The sequence below is a fragment of the Sapajus apella genome, unplaced genomic scaffold (genome assembly GCF_009761245.1).
Source record: "Sapajus apella isolate SASKATOON/1434 unplaced genomic scaffold, GSC_monkey_1.0 scaffold19, whole genome shotgun sequence".
NCBI lineage: Eukaryota > Metazoa > Chordata > Mammalia > Primates > Cebidae > Sapajus > Sapajus apella.
Window position 1 is genome coordinate 4,398,158 of NW_022436959.1, and position 25,997 is coordinate 4,424,154.

Consider the following 25,997-nt stretch of genomic DNA (forward strand, 5'->3'; position numbering starts at 1 on the left):
CAATCAAAGCGTCTTTACTTTCTAAGCCACTCAAAAAGAAAAATTGACACTTGAAGAAAGTCACACCATCACAAATTACCCCAAATGTTCACTGTGATATTGAAGCATTAGATACAAAACCATTCTAAACAACCAGAGGCACAGGATGAACATTTACCCACACTCTAGCTGATGCAGGCAGCAGAATAAAAGAGCACAAAAAGCATCTACTTATGAGATTACTTTTCAGAGACATAAGTATATACTCTAAAAAGGTACATATACAAAAGCCTACAATGAAGATAAATAATATTTACATACTTAGAGGACAGATATATCCAAAAACCTACAATAAAGATGAATAATAAATATTTACATTCCAAGTCAAAAAAAGTCAGTCTAAAGAGAAACATTTTATGTTTTTATTTCTGAATACTGTAGCAAAATAATGATTATAATAATTTTAATCAAACTTAAAAGGAACGTCTTATTACCTTGTTAATATAAGCTATTCACCTTTGAACAGGCAAAGGAGGGAAAAATCCTTGAGGCATTTTTATACTCTAACTTAACAATTATCTGATAATTACCCCATCATTATCTGCTGATGAAGGATTCCATTCTAAATTCTTAGCATTTTTTATACTGCAGGCATGTTATTTCAAAAGTCTTACCTGGGAAGAGACTAAGAAGACTGACTGGAGATTTGTTGGTATCAATAGTAATTTTGTGGCTTGCAGTTTTTGAAGGCTGACCTGGTAGGCAAATTAACTTTAGGGGAAGTCTAAATTTACATTGGATAACTCGAGGAATACCTGAAATAAAAGAGAGATACGTGGATTTATAGACTTAACAAATAATTTGGCAAAAAGTAATTGTACTCATAATAGTTTGAGCAGCAAAATATCTTGGTTTGTTTGTTGCCTGCCTACTTTGTTTAACAAAGCTAAAATAACCGTGAATTGTTATCATGATTCATATTTCATTACTATTTTTCCAAAGGTACAAGGCAAAAATAAAATTTTAAAAGAAGGCTAGACATGAGATCTTTAATAGTAGTATCATATTTTTTAAATCATCACATTTGGATACTATATAACATATTATAGTTACTTACATTCAATTACTAAGTCTTTAAGACCTGCAGAGCTCTAGCCCCAATCCAAGACTAACAGCAAACACGAGCAAAGAATATGAAGTTTCTGTCATATCAGTAAGACTACATCACCATATCTAAAAATTTCCCTACTCAAAAACATTTTAAATCTTTAGCTTTTTTTACTTGATGAAGATTTAAATTATGAGCATGAAAGCAGGATTTGCTCAAGTTCTATTGAAATCCATGTACATTTTACACAGTAATATGTAGAATATTGCCTTTATATGAATTACATTTTTCTCAAGCCATTTAACTTTACATATCACCTTGAGTGACATTTTGGAAGGCTTACATAGTCATTCCATTGTCAAATTATTTTAATACTCATACATGCATACTGAAATAGGTAACAATATATGACCATGAAGACTTTCATACTAGAATTTTAATAAAATTTTTCAAATTCATTTTCAATATTTTTACAGAAAATGAAATTAAAACCAAAGAAAATTAGGCTCTCTATTTATCCAGAAAAGCAATACTAAAACCCTAGTTTTCGCTCCTTTTTTCTAGAACACTGTTTTGGACTGGTTAAGATAAAAGATAACCTATAAAAAGCCTATGTTGTGCCATATTGCTGTCAAAAAATTGAAAACTCTAAATGTTCTAACTATACTTGATGAATCCACACATTAATTCCTTTATTTCTTTATAGAGGAGTCTATGAGCAGCTTAAAAATAGCAAAAGCAGAAGCAGTTATTTTGGAGACATGATCCCAAAGCAGGATCCCTGGAATTGGCAATATATTTTGCTAAACTCAATTGGAATTGTATGGCTTACTCCATATCCAAGCAGGGAGTATGCTTTTCAGTACTACTTATTCACTAGGATAGAGAGAAATCACCAACATTGATATATGAGGTCAATTAAATACTTTTTCAGAGCATGTGGAGCATATTTGTCATTCTCTTCAATATAATCTATTATCCATCAAGTTTTACATAGCTCATTTTTTGCTCATAACCAACAGATGTTAAATTCACTTCTCCTAGAATCCTAGATGCAAATTATAACTGGTGTCTCCTAAGAAAAGTCCCAGGGTATTATTTCATGACATTCTGTGAGGCTTTTAGAGGCATGTGTATTTGTACTTTACAATGATGAGATGTTTTGAATCAAAATATTATAGTAACATGATCTAAGATACTGCACAAACCACAACCATCAATATCACTACAAAAAAATTACAAAGCACTACTTTCTCCAACTTCAAGGAAATTTCCATATATTCTATATATCCTCAAATTATGGAAATACAGCCACTGAGCATGCTTCCTCTATAATAAGTAAATTGTAGAAAAAATTGTAGATTGTATCAATTAATAGATATGGTCTGGAAAGAACAAGGAAACTGAAACTTATTTCCATCTCCTTCATTTTTAATGACTAGTACAACAAAAACAAATGCTTCCTCTTCTGACAAATTCTGTATGTGCATAAAAAGAAACTATCTTCTATATACTTTTAACCAAATTCTGAGCTAATTGTTCAAACCAAAATTTGACTGTGAATGTTCCTCTAAAACTATACTGCTAACACTGTAGCCACTACTTTACTTGGACCAGGTACCGATTAAATTCACAGTTAAAAAAATAAAAACATAATCAACAACGTTGCCTTTAAGTGACTGAGCCTATATATTTGAAGATTATTACCCTAAATCTGCAAAAACTCAGCACTACAGAAACTGGTAGTGTATATAAGTTTTCAGAAATTGAAACAAATGGATTGCAAGCACTAATAAAGCCAAGAAGGAAAATACATTATAACTCAATTTACAGTTTAGTTAGGTCAGTTAATGACAATATCACACATGAGGGCAATGTTTTGCAGTTGCTAAGATTTGTAGAACCCCTCCAGAATATCTTTTCTCTGCAGGAATTATAAACCTATTTCATAGCACATTTGGAAAACATTACTTTGAAAAATGATGACACTCATACTTAATAAAATGATTATGGCTATTTTTTAAATGATAGCAGCTCAAAAAGTTTTAGCATTAGGGAAAAAAAAAGAGTTATGAAATCTTTAAGAAACCAGTCTATGGAAACCATTCCTTAAAAGAAAAATTAGAATGTCACTATTTTATAACACTTACTATCAAATTAAAATCCAAGGATTTTACAATACAATCTCTAGTTTTTAGACATGAGGTTTATCAGAGGCACGCTTCTACTGGGATTTACACCTTCTTAAGAAACCTGAAGTGTAAATTTGGCTACCAATTACTCTTCAGGCTGTAATTGTGTCTAAGATCCTGAAGCCAAAGACTCATAGAGACATGTGTGGGTGTATGTGTTTGTAATAAAAAAGGAAAAGAATTACATGTATTTAAAGACTTTTCACAGTTGCTAGTAGAACAGCTTTCAACTTAGTTGAAAGAGACTAATTAGTCCTAACTTTGCCTACCATCAGCAATATTTTCTCTATATAGTTGGCAAAGTAGTCTCTATATGGGTCTTACTGAATTCTCTGAGTGCTATGTTGAGAGAAAAGACACTTTTGTCATTTATTTTACTCTAATATTAGCCTATTCATTCATCAGACTGATTTTGTTCTGCATTTTATTTTCACCAGATATAATCACCTCTCCTTCAAACACTTCCCTTCCTAACCTACTAGAGGAAATGGATAGTCATAACTACTATGGAGCAATTAATCACAAAATTATTTAACACTCAGAGAGAATATTCTCTCAAAACTAGTTCTAACAGAACATTTTTTTTCTAGGAAGAGACTTCTAATTACATCTGGCACACCCAAAAGCCCAGTATCACTGTCATACTGGAAGCCAAAATGTGCATTAAAAGATGAAAGAAGAAAGAACATAGAAATATATATATATATATATATATGAGTAAAATAACTATACCTATATATTACATATCTATATAATGCCTTTAGAACTCTTTCCAGGGGCCTGCTAGAGTAATTTCATATTGAAAACAAGGACCCCAAAGCAGTAGCAATGTCTGGTAGCCAGAAATTCCTTGATCCCTTCCTGTTATGTCTGGCTACGTACTGTGCTTCATCTGCAGTCATGTTTTACACTGCCCACGTCATGTAACTTTAATGCAGAAATAATGGAGACTAACCCTTATGGGACAACATAAAACCTCGTTTGCCTCTCTTTTTCCACATATAAAAGCAGAACAACTTATCTGCAATACAGCCCGAACAGATCAAGACAATAAAATGGATCAGTCTTTGAAATATGAAGCCTTGTGTGTAGGTAAGATCTAAGTAGCAACATATTATTTTCTTGCCTACTAGGTGCCGCTGAATAGTTCAACTGCACTCCCTAAAGCTTAATTATAATTTAAAAATATATCAGAGATTATTAAAACCAGCTTTCACTTTTTATTGAAACACTACAATTTCTATAAATTGTGAGTTTTTTCCTCATAGTTTGGGCTCAATTTACAGTAAGAAGGAATAAATATCTTTCAACAATAACTTTGATTTTTTTAAACTTAAAACTAATCATTTAAATAATAATATGATATTTTACAAAATTCAGTCTAAAATCTTAACAATTACATGCAATCTAGCTAATTAAAATGTAAATATTCAATATTAATATCAGGTTATTTTTAATGATCCAAATTCTAACTTGACAAGTATACTACATATTGTTAAGCTAAACATTTACTTCTCTTAAATACTTCTCATATAAATATATATTCACTTTCCAGATATCAAGATGACATGTGCTGTGCAACTCAGGTTGTTGGTATCATCCAAACTGCATGAGTAAATATTGCCACTACCTTTAAATAATTTCATTATATTTATTTAATTATTACTAATTGACACTGCTATTAAAATGTATCTTAAAATAACCAGTAAAGATAAACTACCACAGTTAGTCTATATCTAAGAGGAAAAATAATCAGAGATACTTGTAGTGCCTGCTATGTACTCTGTTAGCATGCAATTCAAAGATGAGTGCTTGATCCCTGCCCTCAAAAAGCTCAACACCTATGTGGAGAACCTCAGGAACAAACTTAATTAAGCTCATATTATGATCAGAATTATAGCAGAGTGAAGCAAAAGATTTGGGGGAAACAAAGTGAGTAACAACACTGACCCAAGCAAGTTAGAGGAGGTCAGACCTTTGATAACATTCCCGTACAAATTCTAAACAAGACAAGGAATAGGCCCACAGATCAAATACATACACTATTCTTATCAGAGAGAGGTGAAGCTCTTGGGCCATGTAGAAAAACACAATTTAGAATTCAGTAACAAACACCCTTTTTAAAAACTCTTTCTTTAAGTAAAATAACAGAGCATGCAGCTAAATAACCAATGACTTGCAGAAATAAGTGGTCAATAACACCTTTAATATTTTTCAAAAAAGCCATTCTCTTCCTACTCCTAATTTCATTCATTCTCATGACTCAAACACCCAATAATGACAGCTTTTTGTGGAAATATCTACTATGCTTTTCATAGCAGAATCAAGGCACTGTATCATCCTAAAGAAGTTTCTCTATAACAGCCCATAAGAAGAGTTCATTCATGGTGTAATATATCAATTCAATTCATCAACCAAATTTCAGTTCTGAAATTCATTTTTTTCTAAATTATCTTTATACTTACCATCAGGATTTCGATCTATCCATTACAGGCAATGCAAAAATGGATAGGAGAAAAAGAATGCAACAAATTATCTGTGGTAAAATTACAACACAAATTTGATACATATCTGCTTAAAATACAAATTAAAATTTCAAGATTCTCACAGATGACTTAAGTAACTCTCCAAACACAAGTAAAGTCAAGTCAATTCACAATTGAAGAGTATAACATAAATAAATAAAATCCAACAATATACTTGTTTATATTTCCATTCTCAGAAATCTATGAGAATGTGTTATTCCGGTGTAAATGTGGAAAAAAACAAAAACAAAAACAAAAACAAGTAATGATCTAGCCAAAGAGCAAAAAAGACTCAATATGTAAATGACATCAAGAGCATTAAATGAAAAAAACTGAGTAAAAGGGAAAATATATAATATGAACATTTCCAGTTACTTTTAAAATTTATTTTATTTTAACTTTCCCCTTTAAAGTCAATCCAGTTCCTCTTTTTTATAATAAATGTTTAAAAATACTACTGTTAATAATGTCTGTTTTTTTGTTTTGTTTTGTTTTGCTTCTCTTGGCATTTTGCAGACTTTCCCAATGTTAATTTCTAATTCGCTTTCAACCAATACCAATGATTTGTAATCTTTTAAATCTGTCTTTTAAATTACAGAAAAGCATAATAGGCAAAAATGGATGAAAAAATGCAGACTAAGATTTAAAAGACCTGTTCTTAAGTATTTTAACCCATAAGATGCTAAAGAGTTTTATTTAGTCACTAAAACAGCGTCTAAAACTCTGATTACTGCCCTAATGTTGGAATAATCTATAATATTCTTTTCTACTAATTCATACTGACAGAGGCAGGAGGCAGACAAATGCCTAGGCAAATAGAGAAAGTCCCTGGTGAAAGCTCACCTTCAGGCTTACAACAGCGTGAAGGCTGAAAGACCAGACTGCTGATCCTGGATGAAACCCACGACCCAGAAGAAAAACTTGTGCCCCTGTGTGCCCGACCTTTCCTAATTGATTCTTTCCAAATAATGTCTTAGCCAATCGAATGCTGCCTTTTCCTATACCACCTATGGTTTGCCTGGGCATGCCTGCAAGCGCACTGGGGAATGGGGTGAAGCCACTAGGAATTTGCATCTTATGCAGGGGAGGAGTCTTGCCTCATCAGCTTATGTGTAGGAGCCCTGGTATTCAATTTGTGAGCCGGAAACCTGCCTGCTGGACCCCTCTCTCTGCTGAGAGCTTTCCTATCGCTTGAAAATTCCAGCTTCCTCACTCTTCACCGTGTCTGCATACCTAATTCTTCCTGGTTGTGAAATAAGAACTGGGATTTAGCTGAATTAAGGAGCAAAACTCTGCATCAATACTAGCCTTTAGTTCAAATAAATGAAGTCTGACTAGATAACATTCTTCTATTAGGAATAAAAATGTATCCGATTTTTATCTAAAAAGAGAGAACCAAACATTACATATGGAAATCAGCTAAATAGACTTATCATGAACTACTCATAAAACATAAAAATAATGAGAACAAGGCCGGGCGCGGTGGCTCAAGCCTGTAATCCCAGCACTTTGGGAGGCCGAGGCAGGTGGATCACGAAGTCAACAGATCGAGACCATCCTCGTCAACATAGTGAAACCCCGTCTCTACTAAAACCACAAAAAATGAGCTGGGCATGGTGGCGCGTGCCTGTAATCCCAGCTACTCAGGAGGCTGAGGCAGGAGAATTGCCTGAACCCAGGAGGCAGAGGTTGCGGTGAGCCGAGATCGCGCCATTGCACTCCAGCCTGGGTAACAAGAGTGAAACTCTGTCTCCAAAAAAAAAAAAAAAAAAAAAAAAAAATGAGAACATATAATTTTACTTAACAGTAGAAAATGACATGTTCTCATTTAATTATATTTCACAGTATGTTTTCTTATCTTAAATGTGTAAGCATTTAACTCATAACTCCAACAACTTAAAGGAATGATTAGGGCTGTATGTTTACCTGTTGGTCTGGAATAAGAAACAACAGCATTTCCTTCCAATTCAGATGGTGTATAGCTTCTTTTCAGATAAACAGAAAAGCTTACTGTTTTAGTCAAATCTGGTGCTATAAGCAATGAAAAAATAATATACATTACATAAGTTGGGGCAATTGTTATTAACAATAGTTAAAATTTAATAAGTACTCACTGCATGCCAGGTACATGTACAAAAGCATTTTACATGAAGTAACTCATTAAATCTTCACAACAAACCTGTGAGGTTGTTACTATTATTGTCCTCATTTTTTATGCATAAGAAAATTGGAATACAGAGAGATTAAGAAGCTTGCCTAAGACTGTGCGCAGTGGCTCACACCTGTAATTCCAACACTTTGGGAAGCCTAGGCAGACGGATCATGTGAGGCCAGAAGTTTCGAGACCACCCTAGCCAACACGATGAAACCCCATCTCTACTAAAAATACAAAAAATTAGCTGGGCGTGGTGACGCCTGGAAGGTGGAGGTTGCAGTGAGCCAATATTTCTCCACTGCACTCCGCCAATATTTCTCCACTGCACTCCAGTCCAGGTGACAGAGCAAGACTCTGTCTCAAAAAAAAAAAAAGTAAAAGAAGAATCTTGCCTAAGGTAGCACAGCTACTAGGGACTGACTCCAGAACAAAGTACAAAGAATCTGGCATTATACACCACTGCTGCTCTTTACTTAGATGAACAGGCAGCATGAACAGAGAAAACGGTACACAAAAGGGCAAGAGAATTTGGGAGGAAAACAGCAATTTATCATGAGTAGAACATAATAGACTGAAGGAGAAAATGGATGAGGGGGATTGAATAGGGATATAACAGCCACTGGGCAGACTGTGCATGCTCATCTATGTTAACATGTTTGGCCCCCAACCTGTATTAGAGAGCCATAAGTGATTTTTAACTGGAAAAAATAAATTATTCAGAATGTATTTTAGAAAGACAAATGGGAATTATACAAAATCAGAAATGCAAGCAAAAGTTCAATGGCTGGGTATCACCTATGAGGTTACTTCACACAGTCATTTATCCATTCATTCTACGAAGATTTATTGAGTTCCCACTAATGGTAGGCACTCAGCTATGGGTTGGTTACATGGAGGCAAAACAAGAAAGGTATGTTCTTGACTTCATGAATAAGAGATAGAAGCCTTAGCAGAAAAGCTATAGTAAACAAAAAGGAAAAAAAGACTTGAAAGGTAATTCAAAGATCATGTAAACAGGACTAATGACAATTTGGGAGTGAGAGATTCTATACAAAGAAATCTTACTAAGAGTTGCCATTAATGACATGTCTACTACTTTAAGCATTATTACAAATATTTTATAGATTTACTTTTTAATTAAATCCTCAAATCAACCTTGTAAGACAAATATCATTATTGCCTTTTTGCAGATTAAAATAACTGAGGCTCCAAGTGATTACTAAAGTAGTTTTTATCCAAGGTTACACATCAAGTGAGTATGAGCTAGGATTCAAACTCAGGCCAAACTCCAAATCCCAGATTTGTTCTTCAAACATTACTGATTCAGTAAACAGATCACTAGAAAAATGCCAATAAAGAAAGCCTTCTAAATTTTAGTATTTAGGAACAGACCAGACCCAGTGGCTCACGCCTGTAATCTGCTCTTTGGGAGGCCAAGATAGGCAGATTGCATGAGCCCAGGAGTTCAAGATCAGCATCAATAACACGGTGAAACCCCATCCCTACTAAAAATACAAAATATTAGCCAGAAGGTATATGCCTGTAGTCCTAGCTATTCAGGAGGATCACTTGAGCCCAAGAACTTGAGGCTGCGGTGAGCCATGATCACATCACTGCACTCCAGACTGGGCCAATGAGAGTGAGACCCTGTCTCAAAAATAAATAAATAAATAACAATTACAGGTCCAACAAGTTCCAAACAGCACTTAGAAATCTGTAATCCTAAAAGATTAATTTGACCCAACAATTATTGACTGAATGTTCATGCTGATGCTAAAAGGGAAAATATAAGCAAAACAACACAATCATTGAGTTTGGTATGATCCCAGTCTCACCATTCAGACACAAAATAATAGCCATTAAATGAACAACTAGCATTTTTTTTTAATTCACACCATGGTAGACTTTCAGCCAAAACAAAAAACTTACTCATAAATTCAAAGGTGAACTGATCACAAGTCAATTCTAATGGCGGTTGTACGCAGACTGATAATTTGACTTTTTGCAATACGACTCTATTCTGTAGTGTGACCTAAAGAAACAGAAATTATTACCAATAGAAAATTACATTTTATTCAAATTGATAGATGAGTACAACTACTTAAAAATGTCCAGCAAATAATTAGAAAACATTACCTGAGGAAAAAAATGAGTAATCACAAAACAAACACAATAAGTACTAGATTAAAATATTCCATCAAGTAGAAACTGCAAAAAAGTTAAACAGACTTTACTCAAAAGAATAAAAATCGGCAATATGTACCTACAAAGATGCTCCATATCCTTACTTATGAAGGAGATACAAACTAAAAACCACAGTGAGATACTGCTACGTACCCAATAAAATGGCAACAATCAAAAGTACAGACAATAACATGTGTTAGCAATGATGTGAAGAAACTGGAACCCTCATATATTGCCAGTGGAAATGTAAATTGGTACAGCTACTCTAAGAAAAGTCTGGCAGTTTCTTTAAAGGTGAAACATAAATTTACCATATAACTTCACAATTCTATACCAAGATAAATGAAAAAATATGTCCACCTGAAAACTTATACAAAGGGTTCACAGCAACAATATGCTAATAGCCAAAAAGCAGAAATAATCCAAATTCCCATCATGATGAATGGATAAACAAAATGTGATATACAATGAAATAAATGAAATACATTATAAGTATTAATGATAAAAACCATTAGCAGTTTTCTATACTCAAGGAACTATGTTAACAAATTTATGTGCATTATTTCATTTATATGCCACAACATGGGTGAACCTTAAAAATATTACGCTAAGTGAAAAAATCTAGTCACAAAGAACCATTTTGTGGTATTGTATGATCCACTTATATGAAATGTATAGAGTAGGCAATCTACTGACAAAGTATATTAGGAGTTGCTTAGGGATGGGGGGATGGGGGAATGGGAGGATGAGGAATGACAGGTAATGGGTATGGCATTTCTTTTAGGGGGGATAAAATGTTCCAATATTAAATTGTGGTGATGGTTGCAAACTTCCGTAAATACACTGTACTAAAAATCTTTGGATTGTAACTTTAAATAACTGAATAATATAGTATATAAATTATATCTAAATAAAGCTATTTTAAAATGTTCCATCATGGTAACTGATGTGTCATGAGAAAAAAAATTAAATAAATAAACCACCATTCTATATGGTAACTTTTCTATAGAGCAGTTCAGTCTAGTTACTAGACTTTGTTATATGAGACAGATACATTAACTAACATAATTCAAAGACCATTCATATTGTTAAGAAAAGTAGTTTTAAATTTTCTCTTCAGTAAAAAAGCATGTATCACCTCCTCCTTGATTAAAAGGATATTTTTATATATGCAGGAATATACAATTGGTCCTCAAACATTATGTATATATAATTAGATTCAGTAAATATATTAATTTTAAGTGATGTGAGTACACTGTGCAACTTAAAAATAAGTTAAACATAAAAATTTTGACTTGCAAAGGAAAATTTTTAAGGCAACTATTGATGCAATTAAATAGGATAAACTCAATGAACAATGAATCCTCAATTTTTACTTTGTAAATCCTGGGAATACACAGGGAATCATCATGCCACAAACTAAACTTCCTTGATGATGTCTGGCCATTGTAAACACAATAACTTTTTAGTAAAACCCTGATGGTAATTATGGCAAGAAGACACCATGCAAGTGCTACAAACAACTTTCTTTCAACTAGCTAGTCCATTAAACAAACAGGACACAGTTTAAGTATTTTACTATTACAATAATATAATGCTAGTCTGTACATATATTTTAAAATAAAACGAACAATATAAATGTCAAAAATGATTAGCAGTTTCTATATTCATGGAACGATGCTAACAAATTATTTATGTACATTATTTAATTTACTCTTTATAAAAATGTTTAACAGATACCATCATAAACCATTTTACAAAAGACTGTGGCTCACAGATGCTAGTAATTTGCCCAAGGCCACTCTAAGTGGAAGAACCACAACTTAACTGCTATCTACCAGAATCCAGAGCCCATGCCTTTAGCCAAGTGTAGATAAGACTCAGAATTTCTAACTTTGCAAATAAAAAAGTATCACCATTCTACAGTTTACAAAATAGAAGTTCAGAGAAGGTAAATAACATGTGCAAGGCCATCAATCCAACTAGAGAGTTGAAAATAGTGACCAGGAAAGTCTCATGAGAGCTCAGTTTTAAAAGTAAAAATGAAAATTCCTTTAAGTAGTAATAAGCCATTTTCAAAAAGAGCAGTCTGACTTTTCCTGGCATAATGATGTCTACTTAGACAATAATCACAGAATTTTACATTGTAACAAGAAGGATTTGCATTTGGTTTAGATGAACAATCATGATAGCTCTCATGCACTTATTTATTGAACCCCAAACATGAGGTAGGCCCTTTCAAAATACAAATCAAGGAGATAGGTAATGAAAATAACAACAGTAACAAAGAATAGTTGTGTTTGAGCCAAAAAAGAGTTAAAGACTTGGCTAGATCATAAGCCTCATATTTTAAGAGGAAAATAATTATAGAATATTAAGGAGAATATATAAAACATTAATACAAGAATTTTTCATGCTATTTTCTGCCTCTTAGGAAATATAATCCTTAGGAAATATAATACCAAATTTTTATCCTAGATATATAAATATGACTCCAAAGGCCAGGTATGAACAACCACTCTGCCTAGTTGCCTGGAATAGATGGTCAATGCGTCATGCACACATACTCAAGGTAGCCACATCTTCATTCACTCGGAACGGATGGAAAAATTTTCTCAATTAACAGGATTTATTATGATGGAAACCTGCATGGTTATATATCTTGGCTGCTGTTGTTATAAAAGGCCATAAGGAGAGATTTATAGTAGAAATTTGTATAGAAACTGTCAGACAGGATCAGGAAGTCATTGTGTCTGCTGTGTAGGTCCCGCCAATTTTCTGCAAACCTTGCCTGTTGCATTCTTTCTCCTGCTTTTATAATGGCAATGAGAAAGAGAGTTATGACTTAGGTATTCTCAAATATAGCAAGTTCTACGAATGAAGGAGAATTTTCCAGTAGTGTCATGTCATCATTTTAAGGTGGCTACTACACATAAAAGCTTAAGAACTACACAGGAGGGAAAGGTATGTTTACTGATGGTGCTAACTCCTGGTTGGTGGGGGATACAATTAACATGAGCAATGTTATCTAGATAAGGCACAAGATCTATTTTTGCAATAAACAGTGCACTCCTAAATTATTACATGTATGTGTCTGAATGTTATCAGTAGGTAGATATAAAAGAGGTGTCCCTATACAAAAGTACAGATCATTCCTGGAACTCTACAGTTATTTCTTTTTCTTAAGTGTTTGATTTCTTGCCACTAATGCCTTTTCAGATTCAGAAGCATTAATGAGATACAGCCTTTGATTGGATTGGGGGAAAGGGGGAAAGGATACTGGGGAAAGACCACCCTTGTTTCCAGTGGCAAGCATCCAAAAAACTTAGCTCAGGAAACTGTTGTAAGATTCAGCTTCCTTCAAGTTCGACCAAAGATCTCCACACTTGGGCCACCCGCTGGCTCTAGTGTAAGCGAACACAATTGGTAAAGCTTGGTGCCCTGTCAAGCTCCTCCAAGGACAGCAACCCATAATCTAAGAAAATATAAAGCCCCATCCAAGTTTTGACTAAGTGAATTGCCAAAATCCACAACCTTCTCTTGCTTCCAAGGTTTGGGCAGTGATAAATATTTTCAGCTTAATAATGTGCTGACTGATTACCATATTTTAAACTAAATGCTTTAAGAGGGTTCTACATTTAAATTCTAGTTCTAAAATTCTACAATGACAGGACTAAAATTCTTAACCAAAACCACATCCTTAGTATTCTATTTTTCCAGGACTACCAATTGTCACTACTCTAACTTTGTGGCATCTTCATTTAATATTTTCTTGCTGTAAATACATTCACTTAAAGCTATGACAGACAGATGGGTGGGAATTCTTTTCAAACACACACATAATCATAGGTCGAAAAAAGATATTAGCATCCCTGTGCTTCTCCAATATCAGTTCACAGTATATTATGTATGATGATGCTACAATCAATTAATTGGTCTATTATGAATGCTAATGACACAATTCCTTTAGCAGATTTAAAATGTTAACTTTATTTCCAAAGAAAAAAGTCTGGATCATGCTACACATTTAAATAATAACAGTACTTCATAATAATTGTTTATATTATATACATATTGATATAAATGCAGTTATCAGTTTTATATTTCCAAGTAACAGTAAAGGTTTTCTATTCACTACTCAAGGCTGGGGAAATATCTACAAATGCCAAGTGTTTATTTTACATTTCTGTAAGCTACTTACAAGTTGTCAACAGTAACAGATGTGATAAAATATATAATATTGTTTGTACATTACAGAATAAAATCTGGTACAATACCTTCACTGTGACAGAAGGGACAAGGTCAGTTCCCACCTCAACATCAGTTGCTTGCTGTAAACACAAAATTGAGAAGGCGAGAAAGAATGATTTCAATATTACACAGCAATGAGTGAACACAGTGGGTGCAATGTATACTTCCCACTACCAAAATAGGGAACTATAAAGGATTTATCACTCTAATGACAGACCAAAAGAAAAAATGTGGCTTTTTTGATGCCTTCATCTAGAAAGTCATAAGCTGATATTAAAAAACTCATCCCCTAAAAAGGAAAGAAAATGTCACATATTTTGTCAAACCACTCAATTCTCAAATTTGCTTAAATATTTAAAGTATTAATTCTATTAGCTTGTTATTTATGTTACAGAAGAAGACCTCCCTGTATGTCCCAGAAAATATTATGCCATTCTTTTAGATCCTTGTATTTTCACCTTTCGGAAGATATGTGTCATTCTGATTAATAACATGTATCTAAGACATGCAACTAATGATATAAAGATTGAGTGGCCTTACACCTAGAAAACAGAAGTGGGCCGTGTGCAGTGGCTCATGCCTGTAATCCTAGTACTACAGGAGGGCCAGGTGAGTGGATCACCTGAGGTCAGAAGTTCAAGACCAGCCTGGCCAACATGGTGAAACCCTGTTTATACTAAAAATACAAAAATTAGTTGGGCATGGTGGCGGGCGCCTGTAATCCCAGCTACTCAGGAGGCTGAGGCAGGAGAATCACTTGAACCTGGGAGGCAGAGGTTGCAGTGAGCGGAGATCATGTCACTTCACTCCAGCCTGGGTAAAAGAGTGAGACTCTGTCTCAAAAAATAAAAAGGAAAAAAGAAAAGAAATGCAACATGAAAGTATACTTTTTTTTTAACCAGTGCATATCATAAACTAATTCAATAGGCATTCTTTGAGTGTCAGCTTGCATTACCTGCTCCTACCTCTTAAAGAATACATAGTATAATGTAATATATAAAACACTTCCCTTGTCACTTAGAGCTTATTTTTTAGAGTAATACATTGATACAGAAAAATGCTCTAAGATAGAATAAGACTAAGGGGTAACATGCTTTCTAATAATACCCATATGAATTCTTGGGATTAAAATTATATCTCTATCCAACCAATGAATATCCATTGTGCTGTTTTACTTGAAATATTTTTTAACTAAGAAAAACTAAACCACTTCTAAGCAATGGGATCCTATAATATAATGGGCATCGCAGAATTCAGAGTTGAGGGATTCATATTCTACTTATGGCTCCACAGGAAACAATATTTGAACTATGATCCAGCTTCTCAATCAGGAAGATGGGATAGTAATGCTTATGTCCTCTAAGAAAGACTCCCTTATAATATAAATGATATTACTTTTTTGAGATGTATGCTTTCATAATAGTGATTCAAAGTAAAATATTAATCCAGGCTTTGTGCTCTAATATTACCTAAAATCCAGGAAATATTTTACAGTTAGCTATCCATAGATCTAGAAAAGAAATCAAGATCTCCTGTTTCGTGCTCCTTTCAATCCACAACTAAACACCTAGATACTTCAAGGAAACCAGTCCTTTGGGAACATAAAGCTATAGCAAGAAAGAAATGGCTATAAGAAGACGTCATGCACCAAAGCCACATAAATTGTAGGGCTAATGTTTTCCAATGAGATGAATGTGATACTGTCAAGAAATCGCTTAAGAAGGAAAAAACAGTAATGCGGGGAAAATGAAGCTGGAAAGGGACACTTACTTAAGAGAAAACAGCATTCAGGGTTACCAACAGGGAAATATACATTATAATACAGGGCTACTACATAAGGCATTTTCCTACAAAGACTAAAAGTTCCTAAAAAACAGAAAGGGAATTCCTCATTCCAAATAGCTATGTTGAAGAGAGCCTAGAAAAATTTAGTTGCCCAGAGTGGGGAAAAAAAAGTCATTTCCACAGCAAGAAAATATATGTACATTTGTCAGCTAACTAAGCAGAAATGTTCCACTTAGACTACACACTTAGATAGAATGAAAAATGGTGTGTGCTGAATGGCCAATGTTTAAAACAGTGCCTCTACTATGTGACTCAGCTAGGTGAATATTTCTTTCATATATAGTCCTACTTTTCTGTGTATCCAATTTACTACACTATAGCAATGTTAATGTGATTTTTATCACAAATTGGATTGGCTGTTTATACTAAGATTAATCTTTGGACACTCATGATATACATGTTAAGGTATGCTCTGATACCTAAATAATGAAGACATTTCCCAGGCAGAATTTTATGATATAAACTCCAAATATGGTAAAATGAGTGAATTCAACCACTTCCCTAAATTGATCATCTGCGGTAGAAACACAGATAAACTGCAGTCAGTGAGACATAAGCAATCATATCCTAACAAGTACCTATAGAAAACTAAGTCAGGAGATGAAGTAATATAATCAAGAACAGTCCTCCTTCCATCCTTTCTGTTTCTCAGTTGTATTAATTCACTCATTCATAGAGCAAATACATATCGAGCACCCATTATTTGGCAACCACTATACAGCAATGAACAAGACAACTCATGGACATAGTGATAATGATAGTGATGATGGTGATGGTGATGGTGACGATTATTATAATACTGAAAGTAAAATGTAATTAGATGAAAATGACAATCATAACAATTATCATAACAATCAACAAAGTAGATTCTATTATTATTTCCATTTTGCAGATGAAAAAATTGAGACTAAGAAAATTAAGTACCTTGCTTTGTGTCACACAGATAGAAATAAGGGAAAAAATAATTCTTGAACCAACTATATACTCTTAAACTACCCTACCACCACCACCACCACCACCACCACCAAGTATTAAAGACTAGAAATCATCGAACTTTGAACTAGGCCACTCACAAACATTATCTCATTGAACCTTCAACAAAAATCTGGTAGGGTCAGTATTATTCAGCTACATTAATATTAGGTCAAAGCTATGGAACTAAGGAAGCTAAAAAAAACTTTTTTTAAGTAGGATTAGAACTAGGGCAAGAAGCCCTTCTACTGCTCTCTTCCCCCACAATCCCACTTCTTTTTAAAACAGAAATCCTGCTCAAGGAGCTCCTTACTGGCACTAAGGGTCTACTAATGTTTTTATCTAGAAAGTAACAAGGCCTACAATTCGTTATCCTCCCTGAAGTTTCTACCTGAAGGACCAAAATTTAAATCAACACATTTTGATCCTAGTTCATCAGAATCTACTACTATTATAAACCCCTTTAAAATCTGCAAGTACACCTACAGAAACTGAATCAAAGTTAGAAGAAACCACAACAGAAACGTTCAAGTCATCTTCTCTCTCAGTCATGGGCCAAACACCTGTGATTTAAAAAAAAGAAAAGGCATTTAATCATAAAGTAAAACCTTCTGTCTATAGTTTTTCTTTAAAGGTGTGTCTATACCATAAATAAAAACAGCCCCATAAACATACCCACAAGTTGATAAAACTAATATATTACAGTATTAGAAGCTTGATGCTAATTCTTTACCTCTATAATACAGTAAAAAAAAATTGTCTCCTTCTGCAGATATTAGCTAAGATGTGAGCCATTGACTGACCAGCATTGGGAATTTCAATGCCCTCTCTTTAACTACTAGTGGAAGCCCAAATTAGTACAGCCCTTTTGAAGGTAAGTTGGCTATAACAATCAAAATGTAAAATGTACATATCATATGACTTAATTCTACTCACAAGAATGTATCTAAGACCCATAAGCATGCCCAAGGAGGTCTCTAATGTTAGTAGTTACTTTTTCAGAAATGAAAAGAATCTAAATATCTATATATCTATTAACAGGCTAACTGTTACATAAATTATGGTATATCTGTACTATGCAATGTCCCAAAGTTGTAAACAGGAGTGCTATCCATTTTTACATACTGATATTTTAAAACTGCAAAATTTATCTGTTAAGTTTTAAAAAGCAAGATGTAATACAATGTGTCTAATATGCATATATTTGTGTCAAAACAATTACATAAACATGAATATTTTCTAGAAGAATATACGAAAACTATTTTTTTGTATTTATTATATTTTAAGTTCTGGGATACATGTGCATCTCATGTAGGTTTGTTACACAGGTATACACATCCCTTGGTAGTGGTTTGCTGCATCCATTGCCCCGTCACCTACATTAGGTATTTCTCCTAATGCTATTCCTCCCCAATCTCCCTACCCCGTGCTATTCCTCCTCTAGCCCCCTAACCCCCAGGCCACAGTGTGTGATGTTCCCCTCCCTATGCCTGTGTGTTCTCATTATTCAATACCCACTTATGAGTGAGAACATGTGGTGTTTGGTTTTCTGTCATTGTGTCAGTGTGCTGAGAATGATGGTTTCCAGTTTCACCCACGTCCCTGCAAAGAACGTGAACTCATCCTTTTTTATGGCTGCATAGTATTCCATGGTATATATGTGTCACATTTTCTTTATCCAGCCTATCCTTGATGGGCATTTGGGTCAGTTCCAAGTCTTTGCTATTGTGAACAGTGCTGCAATAAACATATGTGTGCATGTGTTTTTATAAAAGAATGATTTATAATCCTTTGGGTATATACTCAGTAATGGGATTGCTGGGTCAAATGGTATTTCTATTTCTAGATCCTTGAGGAATCGCCACATTGTCTTCCACAATGGTTGAATTAATTTAAACTCCAACCAACAGTGTAAAAGTGTTCCTATTTCTCCACATCCTCTCCAGCATCTGTTGTCTCCAGATTTTTTTAATATCGCCATTCTAGCTGGCATGAGGTGGTATCTCAATGTAGTTTTAATTTGCATTTCTCTAATGACCAGTGATGATGAGCTTTTTTTCATGTTAGTTGGCTGCATAAATGTCTTTGAAAAGTGTCTGTTCATATCCTTTGCCCGCTTTTTGATGGGGTTGTTTTTTCTTGTAAATTTGTTTACATTCTCTGTAGATTCTGGATATTAGCCCTTTATCAGATTGGTAGATTATAAAATTTTTTTCCCATTCTGTTGGTTGCCGGTTCACTCTACTGATAGTTTATTTTGCTGTGCAGAAGCTCTTAAGTTTAATTAGATCCCACTTGTCTATTTTGGCTTTTGTTGTCATTGCTTTTGGTGTTTTAGTCATGAAGTTCTTGCCCATGTCTACGTCCTGAATGGTATTGCCTAGGTTTTCTTCCAGAGTTTTTATGGCATTAGGCCTCATGTTTAAATCTTTGATCTATCTAGAGTTAATTTTTGTATAAGGTGTAAGGAAGGGATCCAGTTTCAGCTTTCCGCAGATGACTAGCTAGTTTTCCCAACACCATTTATTAAATAGGGAATCCTTTCCCCACTGCTTGTTACAAAAACTCTTGATAAGAATTGCCTTTATGGAGTGTAACTAGGATCTTGGGTTGAACAAAGATTCGCCTTTCATTATTTATCCTTTTAGTACTGGTTGAATTATTTTTATCATATACATGTTATTTTCATAATTTTAAACATATTTAAATTGCATAATGAGATACTCATTCATAGTACCAACCACAAAGATTTTTTAAATTTACAAGAAAAAACAACCTCATCAAAAAGTGCGCAAAGGATATGAACAGACACTTTTCAAAGACATTTATGCAGCCAACAAACATATGAAAAAAAGCTCATCATCACTGGTCATTAGAGAAATGCAAATTAAAACCACATTGAGATACCACCTCACGCCAGTTAGAATGGCGATATTAAAAAATCTGGAGACAACAGATGCTGGAGAGGATGTGGAGAAATAGGAATGCTTTCACATCTTTGGTGGGAATGTAAATTAATTCATAATTTTAAACATATTTATATTGCATAATGAGATACTTATTCACAGTATCAACCACAAAGATTTTAAACAAAAAACATTTTAAAATTACATATATGTCACTTATATATATGTGATACATGTATATATATATATATATATATATATATATATATATATATATAATATATTGAACTACTGGCTGCCTAATCAACATCCATTCTTCCCTCTTTATATTGGAGCCTTAATTTTATTGAGCTATTCACCTTCATCTCAGAGACACCAGGGTCAAATCCAGTCACGGTGATTTCCTTCCACTGACCATTTGTTGTTTTAGGAATGAACGTGGGACCTAATCCTGGCAGATGGAAGGTAAGGAAAGCTGGGAATGGAGAGAGCTGGCACATGCTTCTGGGAAAGTTATTCCTTCCTAATAAGAGGGAGCCTCGGGAGAAACAGCCTGATGATTCTTCCCTGAAAATCATCTCTGAACATAACACCTAGAATTGCTGAGATCACCCTGTGACCCTGAGAGGAAACATCTCTCACACTCTGAGGATGGCTGACTAAAAATATAGAAAGCACCTGGATGATGCCACACGAATCAGCTGTCTCACAAAAAAAGGAATTGCCTACAACTGGTATCAGGCATTCCCACCAAACTGCATGATTTGGAATGGAAATTTCCATAAGTTAATGAGAGTACAAATGGCTGTTCATTGCCCATCCCAATAACTGCTCTTTGATTCCTCTTTACTTAAAGCCCAATTTTATTCTAAGCAACAAAGTACTCAACTAAATCACGTAATTTCCCAGCCAGTTTTGCAGCTTGGAGCGGCTAGTGAGACATGAGTAGGAGCCATTCAGGGTGTGGCTTCCAAGAAAGCTCCTTAAGGGGGCTGACTCAGCAGCAGATGTGAGAGCAGGAGTTCCAAAAGTCATGCTGGACCAATATATGACCCTGAGATAGAAGGAATCAGAGTCCCTGATGACTGTGGAACTGCCAAGCCAACCCTGGACTGCCCATCACTGGGCTTTTTTTACAAGAGAAAGAAAGAAACCTCTATCTTATTTGGGTATTCTGTGACATGTAGCCAGACAGAATTTTAAGTGAACAGTGTCACAAAATACAAATGATTCTACTATTCAGTGATAACATCAGTGGTTATGCTGGACATTTCAAGCAGGGTGCAGACTTTCATTTATACCCCTACCTCTTACTGCTGTCTGTCCCTTTCTGAAGACACAGATGTATGGGCACCTATCTCAATGTTGCACCCAGTCCCTCATACTCACACCGGGTAGACAACATGATCAACTATCTAAATCATAAATAAAATTCTGTCTTTGAAAGTTCCTACCAGTAGATGTTGTTGACTACTGGTAACAAAAATACTAGGCAGGATTCACACTAATGAGTTGAGTATAAAAAGCTTCAGAATCTATGAGCCATACAGAAATTATTACTATGATTTCATGCTTACAACATACATTCCTCTTATAACTTACACACATAAAATCAGCTTCAAAAACACTTTTATTATAGTAGATAATATACACCATGTGTACAACAAAATGTACTCTTTAAACTGGCTTTAAATTTTGCTGCAACTCTTCCTTTGAAAACACTTTTAAAAGCTTTAAGTACTGAACATAACCTGCAAGACTATGAAAATTTTTTGTAAGTTAAAGCCCCTATACTGAAATAAGTGACATTTAAATGAATGATGGGGGTCATCACAAAGTTCAGCATTTTAAATTCTTATAATAAAAAGAAGCTAAAACTGTAATAAATTTTGTGCTCTTATATAATTTTTGTGCTCTTATATAATTACAGATATTTTAATAAACAAACATACCATGGTTTTATAAGGGTATAAGACACTAATTTTTTTTCACATCTAGAAATAAAATGTTTTAAATACCTCTCAGTTTTAAAAGTTTCCCTTTGTTTCTTTCTCAGAAATAAAACTAAATGGCAATGGCATAGAAGGGGCAAGGAACTTCAAACATTAATTAAGAATTGAGGTTATGTAAATCATGGCACTTTACACCTAAGTCTGTAGGGGTATCCTTAATTTAATTAGCAGTTATTTCAAGATATACTGAAGGGATCAAGGTAATAACAAGTAAAATAGCCTAAACCTTCTCATCCAAGTTCATCACTATAACCACCAAGAAATAACTTTTAACTGTAAGGGATTTTCTGAGAAATTTCACATTCAATTAATGTTAATCAAAATATCACTGGCACATTACTATGGAAAGGGCACAATATCAAGACGAAATTTGGAGTGAAAGCTATATTATTTAATGAACCCTGGAAATTTCATGTTTCATGCCTATGCCACACTTCCCCAATATTTTAATTTACAAAATGAGATTTATAATTCTATTAATCCAAAAAATGCTAGTATCAAAAATTTAAAAAAAAAATTGTATACTGAGATATGACATATCCAATTTTAATCACTATTTGACATAGCAGTGCTGACAACAAATAGATTTTTAAGTAATTGGAGGTACTTGAAAGACCTGCGCTTCACTGGTTTACTTTCAAAACTTTCCAAAGGAATGTGTGAAACCAAAGCATAATAACTTTATTTTAATATTCAGATTTTTAAAATATATTATCTCAATTCCTCAGGACCAGAGAAATACAATGTTGGTAATATAGACTCAAAAGTACATAAATCTAGTAAAATGATTGGATCAGGATTAAGACTGGTTCTGTTGTTTTGGTTGGCTTTTGATGCTCGGCTTCTTTTATTATTCCTGCTTGTTTTAACATTTCTTTTATGTGAAAATAGTCCATTTTTTTCTCATTAAAAAAATACTTTTACCTGACCCTGAAAAGGGAACTTAAACTAATGCTTTTCACATGTCCAACTCAAACTGCAGGATTGGTGTTTCGTTTCTCCTTTTAATTTACAAAAAAATTATACCCTTGTGAGTCCCAAAGTAAGATAATATTGAGTTATTCAAAACTCAGGAACTGAAAATATCATCAGCCTCTGAGTCATTAGAAATCAGCATACCACAAGCTACACACCATTTGGACGGTTAATTAACTACAAACATAAATTATGTCACTAAGCTGCAAATGACTATATTTTTAGTAACAAAATGGGAGCTCATGTGCTTTGGTTTCTTTTGAAAGAAAACCTAAAGTCATTTCAGGAATATCAGAAGTTAATAAATGACCACTCTAAATTTTAATGCTCTTCTCAAGGCCTAAAACTACCACCAAAAGAAGTACTTCTTCCTTTCTTAGCATGTAAAGAAAAAAACTACATAGTGCTGTCCATGAAACATTAATAACAAAAACATTTTCTTAAATATGTTTTCAGAAGCCATAACATGCTTCTGTAAAGTAACATAAATACCTTGTGTGCTAAAGAGCAATACTGTTTTTACAAATATGACTTTAATTAAGCCTAGAGGAAAAAATTAACAAATACACAAAATAATATCTATATACAAGATAACATGAATTTCACAATGAATACTAAAATAATAGAAAGCTGCACATGAGATACCTTGTGATTTGTTAACATCTTTGATGATTTTCTGCAGTTCTTTCATTTCTACATCAAGTTCATCATAGTTTAGTTCTCGAGATTCAACGTTTGGAGCTTGGAACAGAGAAGGATCTGTCCCCAGGTATGAACACTGCAAGTGACCATCATCACTCAGAGTGACTATCACTCCCTTTAAATCACTACAATAAGAAAAAGAAAATAAGACATAATTTTAAATTTCAGTAATTTAGTCTTGACCAACTACACTTTTACTCAATTCAGCATCAACACACCATTAAGAAAATAACAATATATCTATTTCTAGAGTTTTACTTCAAAGACTCAATTCAAATACTTCAAACATGATTGGTATTTATAGAAGTACTCCCAATGTTAAGATCAACTAAGGCAGGGAAAGAGCTTATTATAATAGCTACCACTTTTGGGGACCTAACTACAAAGCAAATCCTGCTCTAAGAGCATTTTAAGTACTGTTTTTAATCCTCCCTCCAGCTACCACTTGGCATATCCATAATAAGCATATGAACAACACTTGTGGAGGTACAATGGAGCAAGAGACACAGCTGGGCTGCTGGTTGGCCTAAGACCAGGAATGAGGCACAGGAGTGAAGACGGGACAATCCAGGGGACAGAACAGCAAACAAAGTTAGTATGGGAAGCCACGGGAGGTCTTGCAAAAAAAAGTGCCCCCACCCCAATCTTTCCTCATCCTTTTCCCTCTCTCTATCCTTAAGATTCAAGTTTGCCCTCTCCCAGGCCCACCCATCACAGCTTCCTTCACATGATCTCCTACTCAAGTGGCCCTCTAGTTTGTTCTCTCTTTCTCTTCACTTTTAGCTAGAAGCAGCCAGTTGTCCCACTTACCAGCTCTTTCTTTATCACTCTTTTCATCCCAATTATTTCTTTTCCTCCCATTATTTCACTCTTCTTTTTCTCTTAGGCTCCTTTAGGTCTGTTTTACTCTAGAAACTAGCCATAATCTATAAATTACAGATAATTTTAGCATACCATTTTTTTAAGTTGTAAGTTTTTGTGAACATGTCATAAAAAGCAGCTGCGATGAATACTGTATTTTCTTCCTCCCTAAGTTTGCCAGAGAAACAAAAAAATTCAACATCGTCATAAGCCATTTTTGAGTTCACACATGATGGAATTGTTTGACTCACTTTTGTTTGTTATGTTTTCTACAGAAACTTTTGATTTTTTAAAGTATTTTTGACTCTGTTCTAAAGGTTAGATATTAATCAAAAATAATAAATTGGGCACAGTAGCAGATGTCTGTACTCCCAGCTACTTGATGAGGCAAAGAATCACTTAAGCCCAGGAGTGTGAATCCAGCTTGGGCAACACGGCAAGACCTTGTCTCCAAAAGTAAACAAAAATAGAAAAATTGTGAGAAAAAAGAAGATTTTAAAATGTTGCTATTCATCTGAAGAAGAGAAAAGGACATAAGCTATACAATAGATGAAGCATGTAAGAGTCTAGGCTTATTCAGAATGAACAAAAATGTTTAAAACTCCCCAACTGTGGATCATGGCAGGTAGATTTCATTAATCTAAAAGCTCCACTGGGTTGGAAGTAGATACTACCATTGCTCAGTTCTGCCCATAAGATGGCCACCAGCATCTACTTCACCACCTGCCTTAAACACAACATTGCGATATACATGTCTCCAGGGCTCAGGTATAGTCAGTGACGTGCAACCCTGTCATATGGCTTTGAAGGAATAAAAACTAGATGGATATCACTGGTTCAACAGCTAAAGAACTAGACTAGGACTCAAAAGACTTGAGTTCTATCTCTGATGCCACCCCTATAGAGCTGAGTCAACTTGGGGAACTTTTCCTAAATATTCTTTACCTGTAAAATGAGAAGGTAAGACTAGATAATCCTCAAAAGCTTTAAGTTTTATGAATTGTTCTGCCATCTACCCCTCAGAAAACAAATACTCCCCAAATGGAATTATCTTCCTGAAGTGTGAAAAGCAACCTCAGAGTACCTTTGGGCTTGAACCTTTCTTTGCATGTAACTGAAGCCACCTGGTGGCCATGGAAATCCCAACTTTCAGTTCTGACAAGCCCATTACAAGAGAGCAAACCTTCCCTTCCCTCTGAGTTGTGACTATAGTCTGTTCCCCATTCTAGTCGGCCCCACTAAAGCCTAGAAATCCAATGAGTCCTCAGGAAACTTTAGGATGCTAAAGCGCAAACCTGTGGGGAGCTTCTCAGAGAATGTCAGATTCATC

At 34.3% G+C, this 25,997-nt stretch overlaps 1 protein-coding gene across 8 annotated transcripts in view; it reads right to left on the reverse strand.

Moving 5' to 3' along the window:
• Positions 1-25,997, reverse strand: part of BBS9 (Bardet-Biedl syndrome 9) — a 456,994-nt gene that overhangs the window by 224,899 nt on the left and 206,098 nt on the right. For 7 of the 8 annotated variants that reach the window (XM_032286823.1, XM_032286822.1, XM_032286826.1 and 4 more), the window contains 7 exons: positions 23,750-23,931; positions 17,698-17,774; positions 14,421-14,474; positions 9,889-9,991; positions 7,731-7,835; positions 5,745-5,759; positions 654-794 (listed from right to left, as the gene is read on the reverse strand). In XM_032286823.1, coding sequence (XP_032142714.1) covers positions 654-794; positions 5,745-5,759; positions 7,731-7,835; positions 9,889-9,991; positions 14,421-14,474; positions 17,698-17,774; positions 23,750-23,931 — 677 coding nt within the window. The remainder of the gene's footprint in view (positions 1-653; positions 795-5,744; positions 5,760-7,730; positions 7,836-9,888; positions 9,992-14,420; positions 14,475-17,697; positions 17,775-23,749; positions 23,932-25,997) is intronic. The other variant, XM_032286824.1, reaches the window with a different exon arrangement.